Source organism: Apium graveolens, chromosome 6, assembly GCF_009905375.1.
Source record: "Apium graveolens cultivar Ventura chromosome 6, ASM990537v1, whole genome shotgun sequence".
In the NCBI taxonomy this organism is placed as follows: Eukaryota; Viridiplantae; Streptophyta; class Magnoliopsida; order Apiales; family Apiaceae; genus Apium; species Apium graveolens.
In genome coordinates, this window is record NC_133652.1 from 292,573,752 (window position 1) to 292,594,646 (window position 20,895).

General features: G+C 35.0%; 1 protein-coding gene and 1 pseudogene across 1 annotated transcript; both read left to right on the forward strand.

The window, feature by feature from the left end:
* The first annotated feature begins 1,477 nt into the window (after window positions 1-1,477).
* Window positions 1,478-9,534, forward strand: LOC141666228 (protein RAE1-like; annotated as a pseudogene).
* Window positions 9,535-18,661: 9,127 nt separating this feature from the next.
* On the forward strand, window positions 18,662-20,392 carry LOC141666229 (protein FAR1-RELATED SEQUENCE 5-like). Its single transcript, XM_074472223.1, has one exon. It carries the CDS (start codon window positions 18,662-18,664, stop codon window positions 20,390-20,392), a length of 1,731 nt encoding a protein of 576 aa, XP_074328324.1.
* Window positions 20,393-20,895: the final 503 nt, after the last annotated feature.

Genomic DNA, 20,895 nt, shown 5'->3' on the forward strand with positions numbered 1-20,895 from the left:
AATAAAGCCGAATCCGAAACCGAAAGATTGAAAACCGAACCGACTTCATAGTTCTGGTTCCGGTTATTAGTTAAAACCGAACCGAACTGAATATTTAAATAATTAAATAAATATATTATTTATATATAATTTATATAAATTTTATGAATGCTTAAACAATTTTAAATATCTAAGATTTTATCATTCGAACCAGAATTAATTCATTAGGCCTAAGATCTAAAACTAAAACTTTGTTTTGTTTACATAGATATATTAGTTATCACTGTTAACCAAGCATAAATGTATCAATATAGTGTACCTTGTTTCTATCACTTTTCATTAAAGTGTCAATCTGGAGGCCTTGTTTATCACCTTTTTTGTAAAAAAATTCTATTTTGCTGAACTGTTAGTATTACTACTACAGTTGCTAATATATATGAAGTTCATGTTTCTTATCTCTCAACCAATGTAAATTTGGTACATTGTGTAAAACTTAAAATGTTGAAATAAATTTTGAATTAAGTATTTCTTTTATTTATAATTGTATTGTCATTTTCTAATTTTAATTTCATCCGGATTTGTAACCGAAACTGAACCGATTATAACCGAACCGGGAATTTTTGAACTGAAACTGAAACCGAATCTGAACCGGCGGTTACGATTTTCAATTTTAAAAACTGAAGATATATGGTTGTGGTTCCGATTTCATCTGGAAACCGAGCCGAACCTACCCATGCTCTCCACTAATTCCCATAGGAGACATCAAAAAGGAATGTCGAAGCACGTAAAAAAGTTAGAGGGCCACATACCACGGGGCCCAGGACTTTTTCCCAAGTTAGAAGCAACCTGGTAAATATATTTTCACTCACTTTGTTTAATTCTAATCATCATGAGTAATTTTTGAAATTTCTCCTGCACTGAATTATTATTTTAATTTATGAAATTCAGCTGCTTGAAAAAGTTGATAAATCGCCCAACAGTATTGATGACGATGAAGCGGAACAGCTGTTAAATTTTTTGATGTTGATGTCTATTTGGAGACACGTAAACGAGATGCGAAGCGCAAGTACAAGATAACAGATGAGGTGGCTGCCGAGGTTAACGAAAAAATTGTAAGTCCTTTTTTCTGGTATTCAAGTTCACTTTAATTTCAAAGTCAGTCAATTACTTCATACATCAATTTCACTTTTTTTTGGCTTATTTGCGTATGTTATGAGCTCTGATTTCGCCTTTTTTTAAGCCAAAGTCCAAAAAGTTCTACAGACTGAAGGTGCCGAGGCTACTAATAAGCTGGTTCATAGTGACAAAGAAAGGACCCCGTCTTACCTGATTGGAAGGCTTGTTCGCAAAAAACAGGAAAAACAACAAAAGGCGGCTTCATCATGGGCTTCATCAGGAACAACACGTATAGTATTGGTTCCAGAGCATGAATATGCTAAAATCCGGGCTGAAATCGAGAAAGAGATGGATGACAAACATTGAACTGAAGTTTCGAGACATGATGAAAAAATTGGCAGAGCAGAATCCAGGTTTGAAGATCAGCCTCGACGAGTCCGACAATTCGACAAAAGCAGCAGCAGAGTCCGACAAGTCGCTAGAAGCATCAGAGTCATTTGAGTCTGATCATTAATAATACTTTATGCAGTTGAACTCTATTTTGGTTTGATATTGTAAATCATGATCTTGATGTGGTCTATTAGTTTTAGTTTCGAGTACTTGTTTTGGTATGATTGGTGGTTAGTAGGCTTGGAACTTGTTGGTGGTTTGTGGTACTTGAATTGGTTGTTTTGGTTGTTGGATTATTTTTGTTGATGAATGTTTGGTAAACTTTGAAATGGGGAAGTTCTATTTTCAAATATTATATTGCTTTTTTTTCCTCAAAAGTGTTGGCAAAGAGTCCTGTAAAGTGTAGCTATTGATATAAATTGTTCATATTCTCTGTTGGTGAATACTAAAAAAAATGTAGGTATAGATTTAAAAGTGTAGGTAAAAGTTTAAAAGGTTCCACATAAAAGTGTAACTATAGATAACAAGTTATATCCATTGATAACTTTATTTTTCAAAATTTAGTGTTACAATAACTAATATGGTGTTTTCATAGCCTTATGGTTACACCAAATATGATATAAAAAATACCATAATTGTGTTACCATAGATCTATATTTACACCAAATTTAATGTTACCAAAACAATAAAAGTGTAGGCAAAGATGTCCTATGGTTACACTTTTTCCGGTGTTACCAAAAATTGAAAAAGTGTTACCATATACCCCTATGGTAGCACTGATACTAGTTACGATCCTATTTTTCGAAAAAGTGTTACCATAACCATTTTTTTCACTTTCAGCAACCCTTTTTGACCTTGATTCACACTTTTTTTGGTGTAACGATAGGCTGTTTATGGTATAGTGTAAGCAGGATTTTTAAATAATACTAGTTCCTTCTTCCTGTTTCTTTTTAATAGTTTTATTTTCGATAACAATTAAATAGCAACACCTTATCATTTTACCACTGCAAATACATGATAATTTTATTAAATTAGGTTGGCTGGTGTTTGTCGTATGTATGTTGATTAGATTAACCCGATTAACCCAACCCAACCCGGCCCAACCCATCACATAATTAATAGGGTTGGGTTTCATAATTTTTTTAAGTTTAATGAGTTGATATTTTTGTAACCCGTTTTAAATGGGTTGGGTTATTAAAACGGCCAAACCGACCCAACCTAGCCCATGTGCAGCCCTACTAGTGATATATGGAGATGTGTGTACGAAACTTGGGTACGAGAAATTAAATAAATATTTTGTTTTTTATACAATTGTCAATTAATTCAATAACTTAAAAAAATTAATTATTTTAATATTTGCATTTATCAAAATTAATAATTTAAAAATATTTTATTTTAATCATATTCATTCCACCACTCAATCAAACCCATAAGAGGTCTGTTTGACAAATATGATAAGTCAGGGCAATGATTTATAAGCCCGCAATAACTTACGGACAAGTGTTTGTTGACCCAACTTATAAGTTGTGTCTACAATTTATAAGCCGATAAATTGAATGTTAGTACCAACGTACTTTTTCTCGAATTATTTTGATTTTTGTTTTTTGATTAATTTTAGTTTTATTTTTTTTAAATGTTAATCTAACTTAAAATATAAGAATTAAGATAATTATATTTAAAAAATATTTAATTTAGTCCATTTAAGTAAAAGAATTCTGAATTATAAGTAAAATTATCCAAATAATTATATAACTTATAAATTTTCATTAATTTATAATTTACAAGTCACTTATTATAAAAAATCATTAACTTATGACTTATAAGTCACTTATTCAATTTAAATTATAAATTATAGATTTTAAAATTACCCAAACGAGCACAATATATTTCATATTAACCTGATTTCTGATTACAATTTCATACCATATCATGAACCAAACAATTACTAAGCTATTTAATAACTATATAAGCTAATAAAATTATTATATTTTAAATTTCATTCTTCTAAAAAAAACCAATATATATGTAGCTTAACTTTCATGCCACCCATAAGCGGTCAGAAGAAGTTACCTTACCTCCTCCAAAAATTACAGCTTATTTACTAAGCGACTCCATAGCGTTCTTGCTACGCGTGTCCCTCTCTATAAATACCCACACACAAATTTACTCTCTGCTTCATCACATGAATAATCTCATTCAAATTCACAGCAATAACAATATTCACATCCTCTGGTAAACTAACTCTATAAACTTGCTTAATTACATAACAACACACACACACTTCTCTCTCTCCCTCTCTCTCTCTCCCGCTCTCTCTCTCTCTCTCTCATTTTGTTGATTTTGCAGGTGATTTTGTTACTAATTGAAGCTAATAATGTCGTTCGGGGTTGATACAAACCCTAACAAATCGTTTGAGGTACTTTATTGCTTTAAAATTTTGATTCTGTTGCTGTTTTTTGTAAATTTGTGTTGATGATCGTTTATTATTGATTATTTCTCGAATTGTTGTTAGTTTGTTAGTCTAGGCTTTAGGTTATAGTAGAATTTTGTTAGTTTAGTGTTGATAGTTTGATGAAGTTGTGCGGTTCCGAGGCGATTAGTTTGTCGAGGTTTTTGTGTGTGTTTTCGTTTTTTTTTTAATTTTTGTGGTGTTGTTTAGAGTGATTACGTGAGTTTTGTTAGATTAGTGAGGGTTTAAGTTGAGGCGAATGTTCGGTAATGTTAAAGTAATGTAGATAGTTGATTTTAAGTTTTAGTGCGTTGTGTATAAAGGATTTATGATATTGTGGTTGTGTATGTCATTAACTTCATCAAATTGTTGTTAGTTTGTTAGGTTAGGTTATAGTAGAAATTTTGTCAGTTTTTATTGATAACAGAGGCGATTAGTTTAATGAGGTTTTGGTGTTTGTGTGATTTTGTATTTTTGCAGTGTTGTTTAGTGTGATTAAGTGTGTAATGTGTTGTGTTTGATTAGTGAGTGTTTAAGTCGAGGCGAATGTTGGATAATGTTACAGAAAGTTGATGTTGCTTGTTAAGTATATTGTGTATAATTGTATAAAGGATGTGTGATATTGTGTTTGTGTATGTTATTAAGTGTTGAATGTAGTATATATGTGATTGTTGATGTGTAATGTAGACTGATTAAGTGGGTTATGTTTGATTAACGAGCGTTTAAAAGTACACGTGAAAGCTTTATAATGTAGAAACTAGAAAGTCCATGTTAAATTGTTGAGTGTATATGCATATGGTAATTTAGGAATATATCGTGTTTTTGTTGTTACATGTGTTGAATGAGATATGTATGTGATTGTTAATGTGTAGGTGACACAACCAGCCTACTGATTCGGTGTCGAGCCTCTCTTTTAGCCCTAAGGGAAATTTTCTTGTGGCAACCTCATGGGATAATCAGGTTTGTTTCGTGCGGTGTCTTCTTGATGGCTTAATTATCCAATTATCTTTTGGTAGAGTTACTCCATGTGCTTTTGGTGAATAATAATATAGGTGCGATGCTGGGAGGTGATGAAGAGCGGAAACAATCTTGGGAGTGTAGGCAAGGCACAAATCTCACATGACCAGCCGGTAACACACCCGAAAAATTGCACTACTTCTTTAATATTGATTTGACTAGTTTAACTTATTTGATCTGCTTAATGTATTTATCAAGGCGTTGTGCTCAACTTGGAAAGATGATGGAACTACCGTTTTTACTGGGGGCTGCGACAAACAGGTTAAGATGTGGCAACTATCATCTGGTGGCCAGCCAGTAACTGTGGGAATGCACGATGCTGCTATTAAGGATCTTGCTTGGATTCCTGAGATAAACCTGTTAGTGACCGGAAGCTGGGACAAAACTCTAAGGTACATTTACATTTAATTTTCAGGCAGTGCGAGGTTTCTAAATTAATTAGAACAATTTTGAACTTGTTTATTTTTTAAGACTGTTGCTTCCATATGCTAAACCTCTCTTGTGATTTTAGATATTAGTGTGTTGCTTCCCAATTGTATTTCTTGTACATGCATGTAATAACTTTGCCAACGGATCATTTTGTTGTAAGCGTTACGTGGATAGCCATACTAAATTAGATAAGGCCTAAAAAACATTTAACAATAATGATCGAGACCTTTTTCAACGCTTGCCTTTTTGTTTTTTCTTTCATGCCTGTGGTTATATATATGTATTATTCCTTGTCAATGTACTTATTATTGCTGTGATTTGAAGTTTAGCAGGATCCGTTATTTGTACATACTCGCTTCTAACTTTCTGCCATATTTTAGTTAACTGATGCCTAGTGTATGTCCTCAACACTCCCTCATCTCATATGAAAGAAATGAGTATATCTTGTTTTAAGATCAGTTTATACATCTCTGGCAAATATTTTTGCAAACTGTTAATTATATCTTTTTACTATGTACTACCTCAGATACTGGGATCTTAGACAACCTAACCCAGCACATGTTCAAGCACTTCCTGAGCGCTGCTATGCTCTTACAGTAAAACATCCTCTGATGGTTGTTGCCACAGCAGATAGAAATCTTATAGTTTATAACTTGCAAAATCCTCAGGTATATTTTCTCTTCGAGCATTACAATTTAACCTATTTCACAACTACAATCTCAATATCTATCTCGAATTACTTTACATACATAAACTACTTAATCATCATGCAACAGAATGAGTTTAAGAGAATAAGTTCTCCTCTAAAGTACCAGACAAGGTGTGTTGCTGCCTTTCCAGATCAGCAAGGTTTTTTGGTATGTTTTTACTTATATCTGGTTGGCTTCTAATTTTCATATCAGACATAATTGTTTATATGATATGAACTTAGGATACAGGGTTGTGAGTCAGCCTAAGTTCTACCTCTACATTTGATTTTTAGTGTTAAGATGTCGAGTTCTGCATCTAAATCATAATCAGTATTGTTTTTGATTCATCTTCTCTACAATAATATCATATTCCCTCTTAGCCCTCTATGGCGTTGCTGGTTTTATTATAACTGAAAATTTCTGTATTGATGCTTACACTTGCCATTTTAAAATTGCTATTGCATTAAAGTTGAATATGACATGTCATACAATCTGCTTGGTTTTTATTTATGTTACTTTTCAGGCGCTAATTTTAAAATGTGAAAATGTATTCAAAATGACGTTTTACTAGGAATTTGATTATTATAATTTCTTTGATCCTTTTCTTTGTATTAATAGAACATGATAGAGGTAGTTTCGGTATGTGGAAGGAGGTCAGCTTTGTAGTTTACTGTATACCAAGTATATATAATTTGTAAGCATTGTGGAGAGTGTTAAATTGTTGAAATTCTGACAGCTAGGGACTATACTAAATGGATTTTCTGTCGTACTTTATTCTTCACTCAAAAGGAGATACTAGTGTATCCATCATTTAATATTAGGCCAAGATTTGATTAGAATTTTTAAGGTGCACCATTGTTTCTTGTGTAATGTCTATTGCCTTAAATATGAAATCTACACCGTATACCAGTTAGGAGGGAGAGGAGGATTGGCCAAAGGATGCTTTCAACCAGAAAATGCTTATTAAAGAAAACGAGTCAATTAAGACGCGACAAAATGAAAATCAGGGTTAAATTGCAGTTGTGTGATCCTCTATATTTAGTTTTTGTTTCTGTATAGGCATGAATTTATAAGCTCTTTGCCCCTCAATTTAGTTCCTCTGATGCTCCTATTTTTTGTTTGTGAATGGTATATGTGAATGATTTTGTTCTCAGTTTTAGGGTTTATTTGGTTTTCTATATTTTATATCTGCACTGTATAGGTTGGCTCAATTGAAGGGAGAGTTGGTGTCCATCATCTAGATGATCAACAACAAACTAAAAACTTCACTTTCAAATGTCATAGAGATGGGAATGATATTTACTCAGTCAACGCTCTAAATTTTCATCCTGTAAGATTCTGACTTGGTTTTTTGGATATTTTACATCGCCTTCAATTTTTATAAACCTAGATTATTTGTTGTACTTTATTTGCCAGTTATAGTGGTTCTTTCTAGTAAGCTGGAGTGTCTACTATTCTACCTGTCCTTTTAATCATTGTCGAACCACGGGGCCCCCTTGTGGTGTAGGGTTTGTGTTAAGTATCCTGCTTAAAGCATGTGGTTTGATTCGATGTAAAGTGAAGAACCTTAGGGCTTGACTCAGTTCAGATCCTTGCATCATGTTGTATATTTTAATTTGCAATGATAATTCTGTAGTTTGTTAAACCAGTGATGAGGATTATAGATGTACATTCCTCATGTATATATATATATATATATATATTTTGTCTATTAAACTCTTAGTGCTCTTACATTCCTGTTTATAGTTCTATTTATACTTTACCAAGAATCTCATATTCTTCTGTCTTAGGTACATCACACATTTGCAACTGCTGGGTCTGATGGTACTTTCAACTTTTGGGATAAAGATAGCAAACAGAGGCTTAAGGTATAACTCTACTGGTTTGTTTTTTTAAGGATTTATCAGAATTGTTTAGTAGTTCACTACTTTACTGTAGATAGAAGTATGTTTATTGTTTGTTAGATTAGTTAGTAGTTTTAGTTGTATAACTTGTATTAAGTGCGTGTGTAGTTAACTTACATTCCTGGGATTGTTATATTATTGCAGCAATATGAGTATATGACATAGTTCAGATTGATTGAGCTTTAAAATTATGTCAAAATGAGCCCTACAACTTGATCGTTTACCTCGCGAGTAGTTTTGATGTTTGTTCAAGTGATTTCTGTCTAATATGTTGCATTATTATAGTAAGATCAGAAATTTTAGTAAGAGGGCAGATCAGAACTTTGTGTATGTTGTCAAGTCTTTTACTTGGAATTGTATTTTCTATTAGAGGAGTCTGTATTCTTTGGAGCTCTATGATGTAAATGCAACGGAATTTCTGATAGATACTACCTCTTTTTCTTTTTTCTTATTAGCTTCCCGTGTGTATCTCGTGCACTGAACTATTTATGTCCCCTCAATCCAATCTGGTCTTTCCCTCTGATTATGTCTTGCTTCTTAAATTTTCTTCATCTCAAGTTAGTTATTTTCCTTGTCGTTGAGTACATAGTTCCTTGTAGTTAAGAATTTATGATGGTCCGCGATGTTACACAGTTTGTCTTCTATATGCCGTAAAAAGTAAAGAAATTTACATGGTGTGAGAAATTAGCCTCCCAGTCTTTTACTCCCCGCCCCCTTTTGGTAATTGGACCTGTGCTTTAGATGTTAGTTGTAGCAGTGCTGTAGTTTATATGTAATCGCTTATCCCCAAAAAAGCATATTTTTCAGAACTGATGTGGTAGATTCTTTTATCAATTTCTAACCATATAGATATGATCTTCCTTGCAGGCTATGAATAAGTGCAGCAATCCTATTCCCTGTAGCACTTTCAACAATGATGGTTCAATATACGCATACGCGGTATGTAATAAGGCTCTTTATTATTCCCCTTCCGGTTAATGTTGGATTGACAAATCTTTTAATTTTCTTATGGTATTTTTTATTTGCAGGTATGTTATGATTGGAGCAAGGGTGCAGAAAATCATAATCCAGCTACAGCAAAGACCTCTATATACCTACACGCGACGCAGGTATGTCCATATAATAGTTGTGATTGAAGGAAGCTTTTCTTTTCACATACATTAGCCATTCATTTACCTTATTGGCTTGCGTCTTTGCTGGCTTATTGTGCAGGAGTCTGAGGTAAAGGCCAAACCACGAGTGACAACCGGCGGACGAAGATGAACCTTTTCGGGATCAAAGTGTCTTCTTGCTTTAGCTTTAGCTGTGTGAAGTTCATAGTCTTGATGAAATTTTAAATTATAACTAGTTGCAACTTGCGGGAGAAAATGATAATTTTGGGGTCTGTTCTGTAGAAAGGAAGAAATATTTTAGGTTTAGCCGTGTGAAGTGCATAGTCTTGTTAGTTTCAAACTATAACAAAAACGATATGTCCGGGTTTTTAGGTGGTGTCGTCTTTGTAATATATATATATATATATATATATATATATATATATATGGCTAGCAACATTTCTATTTAAGTTCGTTCATCTGCATTTTTATATTAGAAATCAGTTGGTACTTTGTTGTTTCTATCTTAATTCTTTTTTTTTTAAATGATATACACTCTAGGCTCATCAGCAACTTGTAAATTGTTTGCTAAACTTTTGGTCAGATTGGGCTTTACCTGTACTTAAATATGGGATATAGGCCCAACATAATGCTTTAAAATGTGATAACAAGAGTTGTGGAGGATGAGACGTAAGATGAACCTAGTATCACCATACAGTTCAGGAATCATGGGCTTCAATAGGCCGGCTCAATAAACATACATTACAGTTTTACAAACATTAAGAGACAAACTGGCCGTACGAAAATGCTTTGACCTAGTCATTTCTGTCTCTTTTCATAAACTCTCAAGTCAAGCACATTGTGGTAAAAGATAAATACATATTGATTGTAACATGTGATTTGTATTGTACCAAATGATCCTATTACAATACATATGTAATAAACTAAAGCACATGGGGTTTATTTTGTGTATAATCCTAAAGTTGCATCTAATTGTACATTTTGATGCACATGTTTAGTGCTCAAAAATTACAGAAACAAAGGACAAAGTATCCTGTCCCAACAGAATATTTAACATGCAAGTTTATTACAGAACTAGAGATCAGAATATATAGATTTACATGTAAGTTTATTACAAAACTAGAGATCACTAGGGTTCCGGTTTCTAAATGTATGTAATGGTGGCGTGAAAACAATCTGCGATTAATACAAATAATCAAACAAGTGTGTGCGTGAGTAAACAAAATCAAACGGAGGAAGAAAAGATATAAACAGAAGAGAGATCCTCGAGTCCAGTTGAAACTGTCTCCTTAAAGCTATTTCGCCTCTCACCGTATGTGCGAGTCGATAGCCTCCCAGGATAAAACGAGGTAGCGGCGGCGTTACGGATAACGAGCACCTTCAGCGAGCTTGAACGGGCACGAAACTATCACCGAGAGAGAGAGATTTGTGTTTAGAGGCGAATATGTTTTTGGTGTGTCTAACCCTAACGCCTTAGAGGTGTTTATATAGGTGTAGATAGACTTGTGCGCTACTCTTTTCCATAATTAAATATCATTAATTATGGAATCGGTGTAATACTTGCAAGCTACTCTATTCCATAAATAATCTGAAACAGAATCAGATTAAATATATCAAGACATACACCATATCAATTAATCTGAAACAAAATCAAATTAATTTATGCCATAATATTTGAGCCAAATTCTAATGGAAAATAATAATTTCCATTATTAAGAGAATATCATCATATCTCACACATCTTTTAGTCATAATGCTCAAAAATATGACTTACCAATATGGGACTTATACCCATATTTTCCAGCAATCCCCCACATGGGTGAGATTGGTGATCTTAGTAGCACACACCAGACAGACAGACAGACAGACACGGAGTTTGACTTGGTGATAGTTTCTTCGATCAGATATAGCATACGATAGGTAGAGAATGCTCCTTGAACCTTCGCTCGAGTAAGCATACCGACTTTACTGGTAGACAGTAGACGTGCTTGTCCTTGAACTGTTCGACCGTTTATGTAAACGATGATATACTTATCACTATATCGTTTCTGACTCGTTCAGCTCTCATGAGTATGTCCATTTTGGCCATGGAACATCGTCCTGGTTCTGCAGAAGTTTCTAAAGAATTGTGCCTCGCAATTCTCCTTTGAAGCGGCCCCACTTCTCTCCCACATAGGTGATCTTTATCTTATAGAGTAACCCGCGTTTACTCAACTGAATTCCATGCGTTCACTCCTGAGCTCCATGTATTCACAAAGATCATTAAAGGCTCAAAGCTTAACCTCGTACCTTACGGGTCTCACTGTTTCCTCATCATAGGAACAGGCCAGGGGTTACCCCCACAGTGATTTGGTCATCATGATTTAGTTGTCCCATTGAACCAAGTTCTTGGGATCTCCAGTCAGCAATGGTTGGGTGTCCACCATGATGCCATTAAGCAATAGGCTTAAGGCCCATCCCTCTCGATGATTTCTCAACCACTTCTCTTGATAACCCTTTGGTTAGTGGATCCGCGATATTATCTTTTGACGGTATATAGTCAACAGTGATAATTCCGGTTGAGATCAATTGTCTAATGGAACTGTGTCGTCGTCGTATATGACGAGACTTTCCATTATACATCGTGCTATGTGCTCTGCCAATAGCGGATTGACTATCACAGTGAATCCCTATTGCAGTTACAGGCTTTGGCCATCTTGGAATATCCTCCAGAAACTGACGTAGATATTCAGCCTCTTCGGCGCATTAATCTAGTGCCACAAACTCAGCTTCCATCGTGGAATGAGTTATCACCGTTTGTTTTGAGGATTTCCATGATATTGCCACTCCAGCTAATGTAAACACATAGTCGCTCGTAGACTTAAGTGCTTTTTTGCTAGATATCCAATTTGCGTCAGTATATCCTTCTAATACTGCTGGGTATCTACCATAGTGCAGTCCATAGTCTCGAGTTCCCCTCAAGTACCTTAGTACCCTTATAATCGCTTTCCAGTGATCAGCTCCCGGATTACTCATAAACCTACTCAACTTGCTAATTGAGTATGCAATGTCTGGTCTTGTACAACTCATGAGGTACATCAGACTACCAATTATCCTCGAGTATTCGAATTGGGAAACAACTACACCTTTGTTCTTGGATAGGTGCAAAGTCATATCCACAGGTGTCCTAGCTTTCTCAAAGTCATCCTTAAGAAACTTCTCAAGGATCTTGTCAATATAATGTGGTTGACTTAATGCGAGACCCTCTGATGTTCTAGAAATTTGAATTCCCAGAATTATATTTGCTAGTCCCATGTCTTTCATGTCGAATCTTGATTTCAACATGTCCTTGGTAGATTTGATCACTTTATCATTGCTTCCGGCAATAAGTAGATCATCTACATATAGCGTCATCATGACATAGCCACTCTCGTTATCCTTGTAATAGGAACAGCTATCACATTCATTGATTTTGAAGCCATTAGCCAGCACGACCTCGTCAAATTTTTCATGTCATTTCATAGGCGCTTGCTTCAAACCAGACAATGATTTCACCAATCTACAAACTTTTCTTTCTTGTCCTGGGATAACAAACCCTTCGGGTTGTTCCATATAGATTTCCTCATCTATGTCCCCATTTAGGAAGGCTGTTTTCACATCCATTTGATGTACAGTTAGATTACGCATTGTAGCAATAGCAAACATCATCCTTATGGACGTTATTCTCGTTACAGGAGAATATGTATCAAAATAATCAAGGCATTTTTGTTGCTTGTATCCTTTAATCACAAGTCTGGCCTTATACTTATCAATAGTGCCATCAGTTTTCAACTTCTTCTTGAAAACCCACTTGCTACCTAATGGTTTGCAACCAGTTGGCAAGTCCACTAGTTCCCAAGTATGATTCTGCATAATTGAATCAACTTCATTCTTGATGGCCTCTTTCCACATAGGTCCATCAGGTGAGGTAACCGCCTCCTTATAGGTTTTTGGGTCACCTTCTTCGAGCAAATAGGTCATAAAATCAGACCCATAGGATTTCTCCGTTCGTTGTCTTTTGCTCCTTCTCACTACCCCCACATTTTCGTCTTCACTTTCGTCACTCTCATTATCGTCATCTACAGACTCATGAGATCGTTTAGACGTCGTAGGTTGTTGGTTTCCTGGATTACAGGGAAACATCGTCTCAAAGAATGAGGCATTCCTTGATTCCATAATGGTATTCTTTTGAATATCAGGAATCTTGGATTCATGAACAAGAAACCGATATGCAGTACTATGTGGAGGATATCCGATGAAAATACAATCCACAGTCTTAGGACCTATCTTCACCTTCTTCGGTGTAGGGATCAGTACCTTTGCAAGGCACCCCCATACTTTCAGGTGTTGGTAACTTGGTTTCTTTTTCTTCCACATTTCATAAGGACTTACATCCTTATTCTTGCGCATCGTAATATTTAAAATATTATTTGCGCTTAAGATGGCTTCTCCCCACATCGATTGTGGAAGCCCAGAGCTTAACAACATCGCATTCATCATTTCTTTCAGAGTGCGATTCTTCCTTTCAGCCACACCATTTGACTGAGGGGAGTATGGTGCAGTGACCTCATGGATTATACCATGTTGTGAACAGAATTCTCCAAATGGTTCAACATATTCACCTCCACGATCACTTCGTATCGTTTTGATTTTCTCAGTCTGTTGTGTCTCAACTTCTTCCTTATAGATTTTAAATTTATCTATAGCTTCGTCTTTGCTTTTCAACAAATATACATAGCAGTATTTTGTACAATCATCAATGAATGTAATAAAATACTTGTTTCCTCTTCTTGTTGGAGCGAATTTTAAATCACATATGTCGCTATGTATTAGGTCTAGCACATTGGTGTTCCTTTCCACACGTTTAAATGATGATCTCGTTAATTTTGCCACAACACAAGTCTCACACTTATGTTTTGGATCGATAATAAGTTTAGGTATGTATTCTTTTGCACTTAAACGTCGTAAAGTGTCATAATTTACATGTCCTAATCTAGCATGCCATAAATTAGGAGACTCAAGCAAGTAAGCAGAAGAATTCTTCATTTCATTATCGTCCTTAACGGACATTACATTGAGCTTAAAAAGCCCATCAGTTAAATAACCCTTGCCTACAAACATACCACTCTTAGACAAAATAATTTTATCTGACTCTATTACAATGCGAAAGCCATGCTTATTCAACAGAGAACCAGATACAAGGTTCTTGCGAATATCAGGCACATAAAGTACATTCTTCAAAGTCAGATTCTTCCCAGAGGTCATCTTCAGGATCACCGTGCCTTCACCCTCAATGGTAGAAGTTGCTGAATTCCCCATGTAGAGCTTCTCACCAGCATCGGAAGCTTTGAGGCTAGAGAAAACCGCCTTGTCTGAGCAAACATGCCTAGTAGCACCAGTATCAATCCACCATTCACGTGGATTAGAACCGACTAGGTTCACTTCAGAGACCGTAGCACAGAGGTCTATGTCACCCATCTCCTTGGAGATATTCTCTACCATGTTTGCTTCTTTCTTCTTGTTGGGCTTCTTGGGCTTCTTGTAGTCAGAAGACCTATGACCAACTTTATCACAGTTGTAGCACTTCCCTTGAAATTTCGACTTCGAAATCCCTCCCTTGGGTGTCAGCTTTGCCCCTTTACCAGAATTAGCCTTCTTGGGCTTGGAGCTTTGAGCATGCTCCACCATGTTTGCCTTCTCAGTGGCAACGTTAACTTTCTTCTCGGACCCTCTGTTGTCTTCTTCAATACGAAGTCTAACAATAAGATCCTCCATAGACATCTCCTTTCGCTTGTGCTTAAGGTAGTTCTTGAAATCTTTCCATCCAGGTGGAAGCTTTTCAATAACAGCAGCAACTTGGAAAGACTCACTTATGACCATTCCCTCAGCATGAATGTCATGAATGATCACCTACAGTTCCTGCACCTGACTGACCACAGTCTTAGAGTCTGCCATCTTATAATCAAGAAAGCGGCCAACAATCCACTTCTTTGCCCCAGCATCCTCGGTTTTATACTTATGGTCAAGTGACTCCCATAAGACCTTAGATGTTGGCTTCGCGCTATATACGTTATACAACGAGTCAGACAAACAATTTAACACATAGTTCCGACAGATGTAGTCGGAGTGCTTCCAAGCATCAGCAGCATACACAGTCTGCATGTTACTCTCAGCAGTGAGCAACGGTGGTTCTTTCTTAAGGAAGCGATCCATATGCAACGTGGTCAGATAAAAGTGCATCTTTTGTTGCCAACGTTTGAAGTTCGTTCCGTTGAACTTTCAGGTTTTTCAGCATGTGCAGCAGGCACAGTTGGCATAACAGGTGCAGCAGCCAGCAGGCACCACGGGTGGAACAGATGGTACGTGCGTCTGTACTACAGGTGTATGCACACCAGTAGGCACCGCAGGTATGATCGGAGGAGTGAATCCTGCCGATATCTGTCCAAGAGGAACACTAAACTGTCCAAGGACAGTGTGTCCCACAGGCACATGTCCCGAAGGCACATGTCCCGAAGGCACATGTCCCGAAGGCACATGTTCCGAAGGCACATGTCCAACAGGCGTTTGACCCCCATCAGATCGTACGATCCGTGCGTTAGGGTTAATCGGCTGCTGGTGAACCCCATCAGATCCAGTGATCTGTGCGTTGGGATCAGCCGTCATGTTCATCGAATCGTTCACAGTTTGGTTCTCCATCGATCGGTTACTCAACAAAACAAGCAGATACAGATGTATCAGTCACAGATGTATATAAAAAAAATAGCTTTAAGATTGTGAAAACAATTTGCGATTAATACAAATAATCAAACAAGTGTGTGCGTGAGTAAACGAAATCAAACGGAGGAAGAAAAGATATAAACAGAAGAGAGATCCTCGAGTCCAGTTGAAACTGTCTCCTTAAAGCTATTTCGCCTCTCACCGTATGTGCGAGTCGATAGCCTCACAGGATAAAATGAGGTAGCGGCGGCGTTACGGATAACGAGCACCTTCAGCGAGCTTGAACGGGCACGAAACTATCACCGAGAGAGAGAGATTTGTGTTTAGAGGCGAATATGTTTTTGGTGTGTCTAACCCTAACGCCTTAGAGGTGTTTATATAGGTGTAGATAGACTTGTGCGCTACTCTTTTCCATAATTAAATATCATTAATTATGGAATCGGTGTAATACTTGCAAGCTACTCTATTCCATAAATAATCTGAAACAGAATCAGATTAAATATATCAAGACATACACCATATCAATTAATCTGAAACAAAATCAAATTAATTTATGCCATAATATTTGAGCCAAATTCTAATGGAAAATAATAATTTCCATTATTAAGAGAATATCATCATATCTCACACATCTTTTAGTCATAATGCTCAAAAATATGACTTACCAATATGGGACTTATACCCATATTTTCCAGCAGGTGGTAACGTGTAAAGTGATGTTTATTTATATAGAGAATTAATCAGCAACCAACGTGGGTTGGGGGGACAGTCAGTCAACCCACACCAATAAAACATTGCGGGAGGAAGTAATGTTTCAATGCGGGTCTTGACTTCCGCAATGAATCATTGCGGCATGTCGCCATGCACAGGGAACATTGCGCACTCCGCAATGTTTCATTGTTGGGCAGACCTCCAGTTTTTAATGTCCCAACTGCCCCTCTCTTTAACTTTTAATGCTATTTTAGCTTATTCTAATATTTAACTTATTTATATAAGTATAAAAATAATATTAATGTTCAACAGTAATTAATTTTTTAAAATATGTTAACATTAAATATAAGTAGTGGTAATATTTTAAAATATTATCAATTTTAATAATAAATTTATCAATTTTATTTTTTCTGTACTTTTTCTTTAAATTATCCTATGAATTATTTTAGTTTAAAAAATAATATTATTAATTTTATACTTTTTAGTGAATTGAGTTATTTTAGTTTAAAAAATTTATCAACAGTCAAACTTATTTTTTGTGCAAAACTTATTTTATGTGCCAATATTAATAAGAATTGACTTATTTTATGTGCCAAAACACCGCAATGAAACAATGCGGGTGTTAGGACACTCCAAAATTCTTCATTGCGGCAACAGTCAAAACTATTTTTTTGTGCAAAACTTATTTTATGTGCCAATATTAATAAGAATTGACTGGTCAACAGAGCAGAAGCTTGACCGACACACCGCAATGAAACAATGCGGCTGTTAGGACACCCCGCAATGCTTCATTGCGGCAATTTCAACAGTCAAATGAAATTTTTTCAGCAAAATTTTTTCTGTGCTAAATTTAATTTTGTGAATTTTAAAATTCAGATTTTCACCTATAAATAGTCCTGCCTCATCTCAATTTTTTTCAACATTCTCTTCTCTATTTTCATTCTACATTTTCTCTTCAACATTATCTTCTCTGTTTTCCGAAAAATGGTTTTCTGCTATGATTTTGACAATAATAAGGTAATTATCGATGGTGTTCCTTACGACGGGCCCGAAGGAGAAGAAGACATGGCAATAGCTCTCCGCCGTATTCAAATGGCGCTTGAGCGCAAGAAAAAAAAAGGAAAATGAAGCTAAAGCGAAGGCGAAAAAGTCGAAGAAAAAGAAAGACGACGATAAGGGTGATAAAGGCGGTTCTTCCAACACCGTTAAAGTTTGATCATTCTCGTCGACATAAAATGTTATTATGTATTTTTTTTGAAAAAATATTTGAATGTACTCCATTTATATTTGAATGATATAAATTATTTAATGTTTTATTTTTCTTGTACTTGTCCAATTTATTTTATCAATTTTAAATTTTAATAAACAAATATAATGCTAAAATTTGAAAATGTGAAAAACTAAAAAACTGAAAATTTATCGAATTTTCGTTATCTATAAAAAATATAAAACAACTTAGCCCCCAAAATGTTAAACATTTCTTGGTAACAAACTATATAAAAATAACTCGGTCACCTGCCGCATTTTATTTAAGAAATAATTTTTCTTAATTATTATAATCATTATATTTTAACATCCATATAGTTGGATCGTCAAAATTTGTATTTTATAACTTAAATGTCAAGAAATATCATTTGACATAACTATTATGCAAAATTTTCACAAAACTATGGAAAATAGTTGCATATTATAATTAAGTTACTCTTATAAATATTTATATTTTCAAAATAACATTTAACATATTAAATGAAATATAATAAGTCTAGAAACTATTTTTTATAAATTTTTTTGATTAATTTTCTAATTTTAAAGAAAATAACAAAAATAAACAACTCAACCGCATTATTTCATTGCGGTGGACACTTCCACCCGCAATGAAACATTGCTGGGGTACGTTGTACAGTTTTTTTAAACTGCAAATATTTACAGTTGTTGGCTTGTGGGTTTGTACAGTGCCGCAACCGCAATGAAACATTGCGGCCGTGCATTTAATGCACACACCTACCTTAGTTTGTCTGTAACTTTGATCTTATACTGCTGTTTTTACTGCTGCTTAACATTTGGCTCAAATTTATTCTTCTGAAAAAAAAGGTTAGTGGCTTCTTATTTATTTATTTGAAAGCAATATTAATGGCTTCTTATTTATTTGATTATTCAAGTTCATCTAGTGATCATAACGATTTTAATTATGTTACCCCCCACACAAAAAAGAGGGTTTATCGTAAAATCTTTAATGATGATGAAGTAATAGATGTTGATAGTATTGAAGATAAAGTTAATGATCCGGGGAAGCGAAAAACGCATAGTGATGATGATGGTGGTTTCGGTTGGAAGAATCACGATGTTCACGGTGATTCCGATGATAGTAATGATTCTTTTAATGGCGATAATGATGATAAAATTAATGATGAAAATTTTATTGGAAATATGAATGATGTAGTTCCTTGTGTTGGTATGATATTTGATTCGTTGGATGAAGCGGAAAGTTTTTATCGAGGTTATGGTCCAAGTATAGGGTTTGAGATAATTATTCGAAGTAGTCATAAACATTCAAGAAATGGTGGTATATCGTCACGTTTGTATATATGTCGAAAGGGTGGAAAATTGGGTCCAAAACCCTTGGAAGTTGAAGATAGGGCTAAAGGGAAACGACCTCGAGATGTTATTCCTCGAACTTGTTGTGGTGCTCGTATGTGTGTTGCTCACAAAATAAGCTCAAACAAATGGGAAGTAATCAAGGTCAACCTAGAGCACAATCATGTTATGGTTACATCGGATAAGGTAAATTTCATGCAAAGATCACGCAACATAGATCCGTTTACCCGATCTTTGATTGAGTTATTCAACAAATCGGGTATCGAGACCCCGAAAGTGATGAATTTACTTAGTGAGACGTGTGGTGGTATTGAAAAAATTGGGTTTTCCGCTCAAGACGTACGAAATGTAATACGTGACATTCGAAGACGGGTTTTTGATTCTGGTGCTGCGGAGTGTGGATTGGTTTTGTTACGAGACTTGCAAAAACAAAGTGATGGCAATTTTTTCTACCGAGTGGATGTGGATGAGGAGAATCGGATTAGGGGTTTGGTGTGGGTTGATCCTCGTTCGCTTAACGCGTACAAGAATTTTGGAGATGTGATAACTTTCGACTCGACATATCGGACTAATAGGTATGACATGCCTTTTATTCCAATTACGGGAGTGAATCACCACTACCAAAATATTTTGTTTGGATTTGCACTTATAAGGGACGAGAAAGAGACTACTTATAGATGGGTTTTGAAGACTTGGTTGGAAGCGGTCGATAACAAGCCACCTATTACCATTATTACGGATCAAGACATCGCTTTAAGTAATGCCATTTCCGAGGTTATGCCTAACACCAACCATACATATTGTAAGTGGCATATTAGTAGCAAGTTTCCCGAGAAACTATCTACTTTGTATACTCAATACTCGGAGTTCAAGACGGATTTTAATGCATGTATCTACAAGTCATTGTCACCAACGGAATTTGAAGGTAGGTGGGAGGACTTGAAAGAGAAATATGATCTTGAAAATCACAATTGGCTAAATGATATGTATGCAATTAGACGGCAATGGGTTTTTGCTTTCACGAAACAACATTTTGCCGCCGGTATGACAACCACCTCAAGGAGCGAGTCTATGAATTCATTTTTTGATGAGTATGTGAAAGCGTCGACCGGTTTGAAAGAATTCATTGAGAATTCACAAAAAGCTTTGGAGTCACAATATTTACGGGGGGTTCAAGCCGATTTTGACACCGAGTACAAGGAAATGAGACTATTCTCTAACTCGTCAATGGAGATACATGCCTCCAAGATATACACAGAAACTTGAATTTAATGTTAGTTTCTGTGTGTATCTGTGTGTAAAGAAAAACGACTACCGCAATGTTTCATTGCGTACCGCAATGCTTCATTGCGTGAAGCATTGCGGGGACGCAATGAAACATTGCGGTCCTAGATTTATTTTTATTTAATATTCTATATAATATTTAACATTACTAATGTTTTCAAATATTCAAATATTTTCATTTATTATTAAAAATATTGAATAATTAAAATATTTAAATATTTAAATATTTTTATTTATTATTTTAATATTTATTATTAAATATTTAAATATATTAATTTCATTTTAATGTTTCAATACTTTTAAAATATTGAATATTAAATATAATATTTAATTTATTATAAAAATATTTTATAGTATTTTTTTAATATACAATCTTTAATCAGAAATATTAATAATAATATCTTATTAAATTAATATTTATGTAGATAAAAAAGTATTAATAAATGAATTAATATTGATAAAGGGCAAAAAGGGAAATGGAGTAT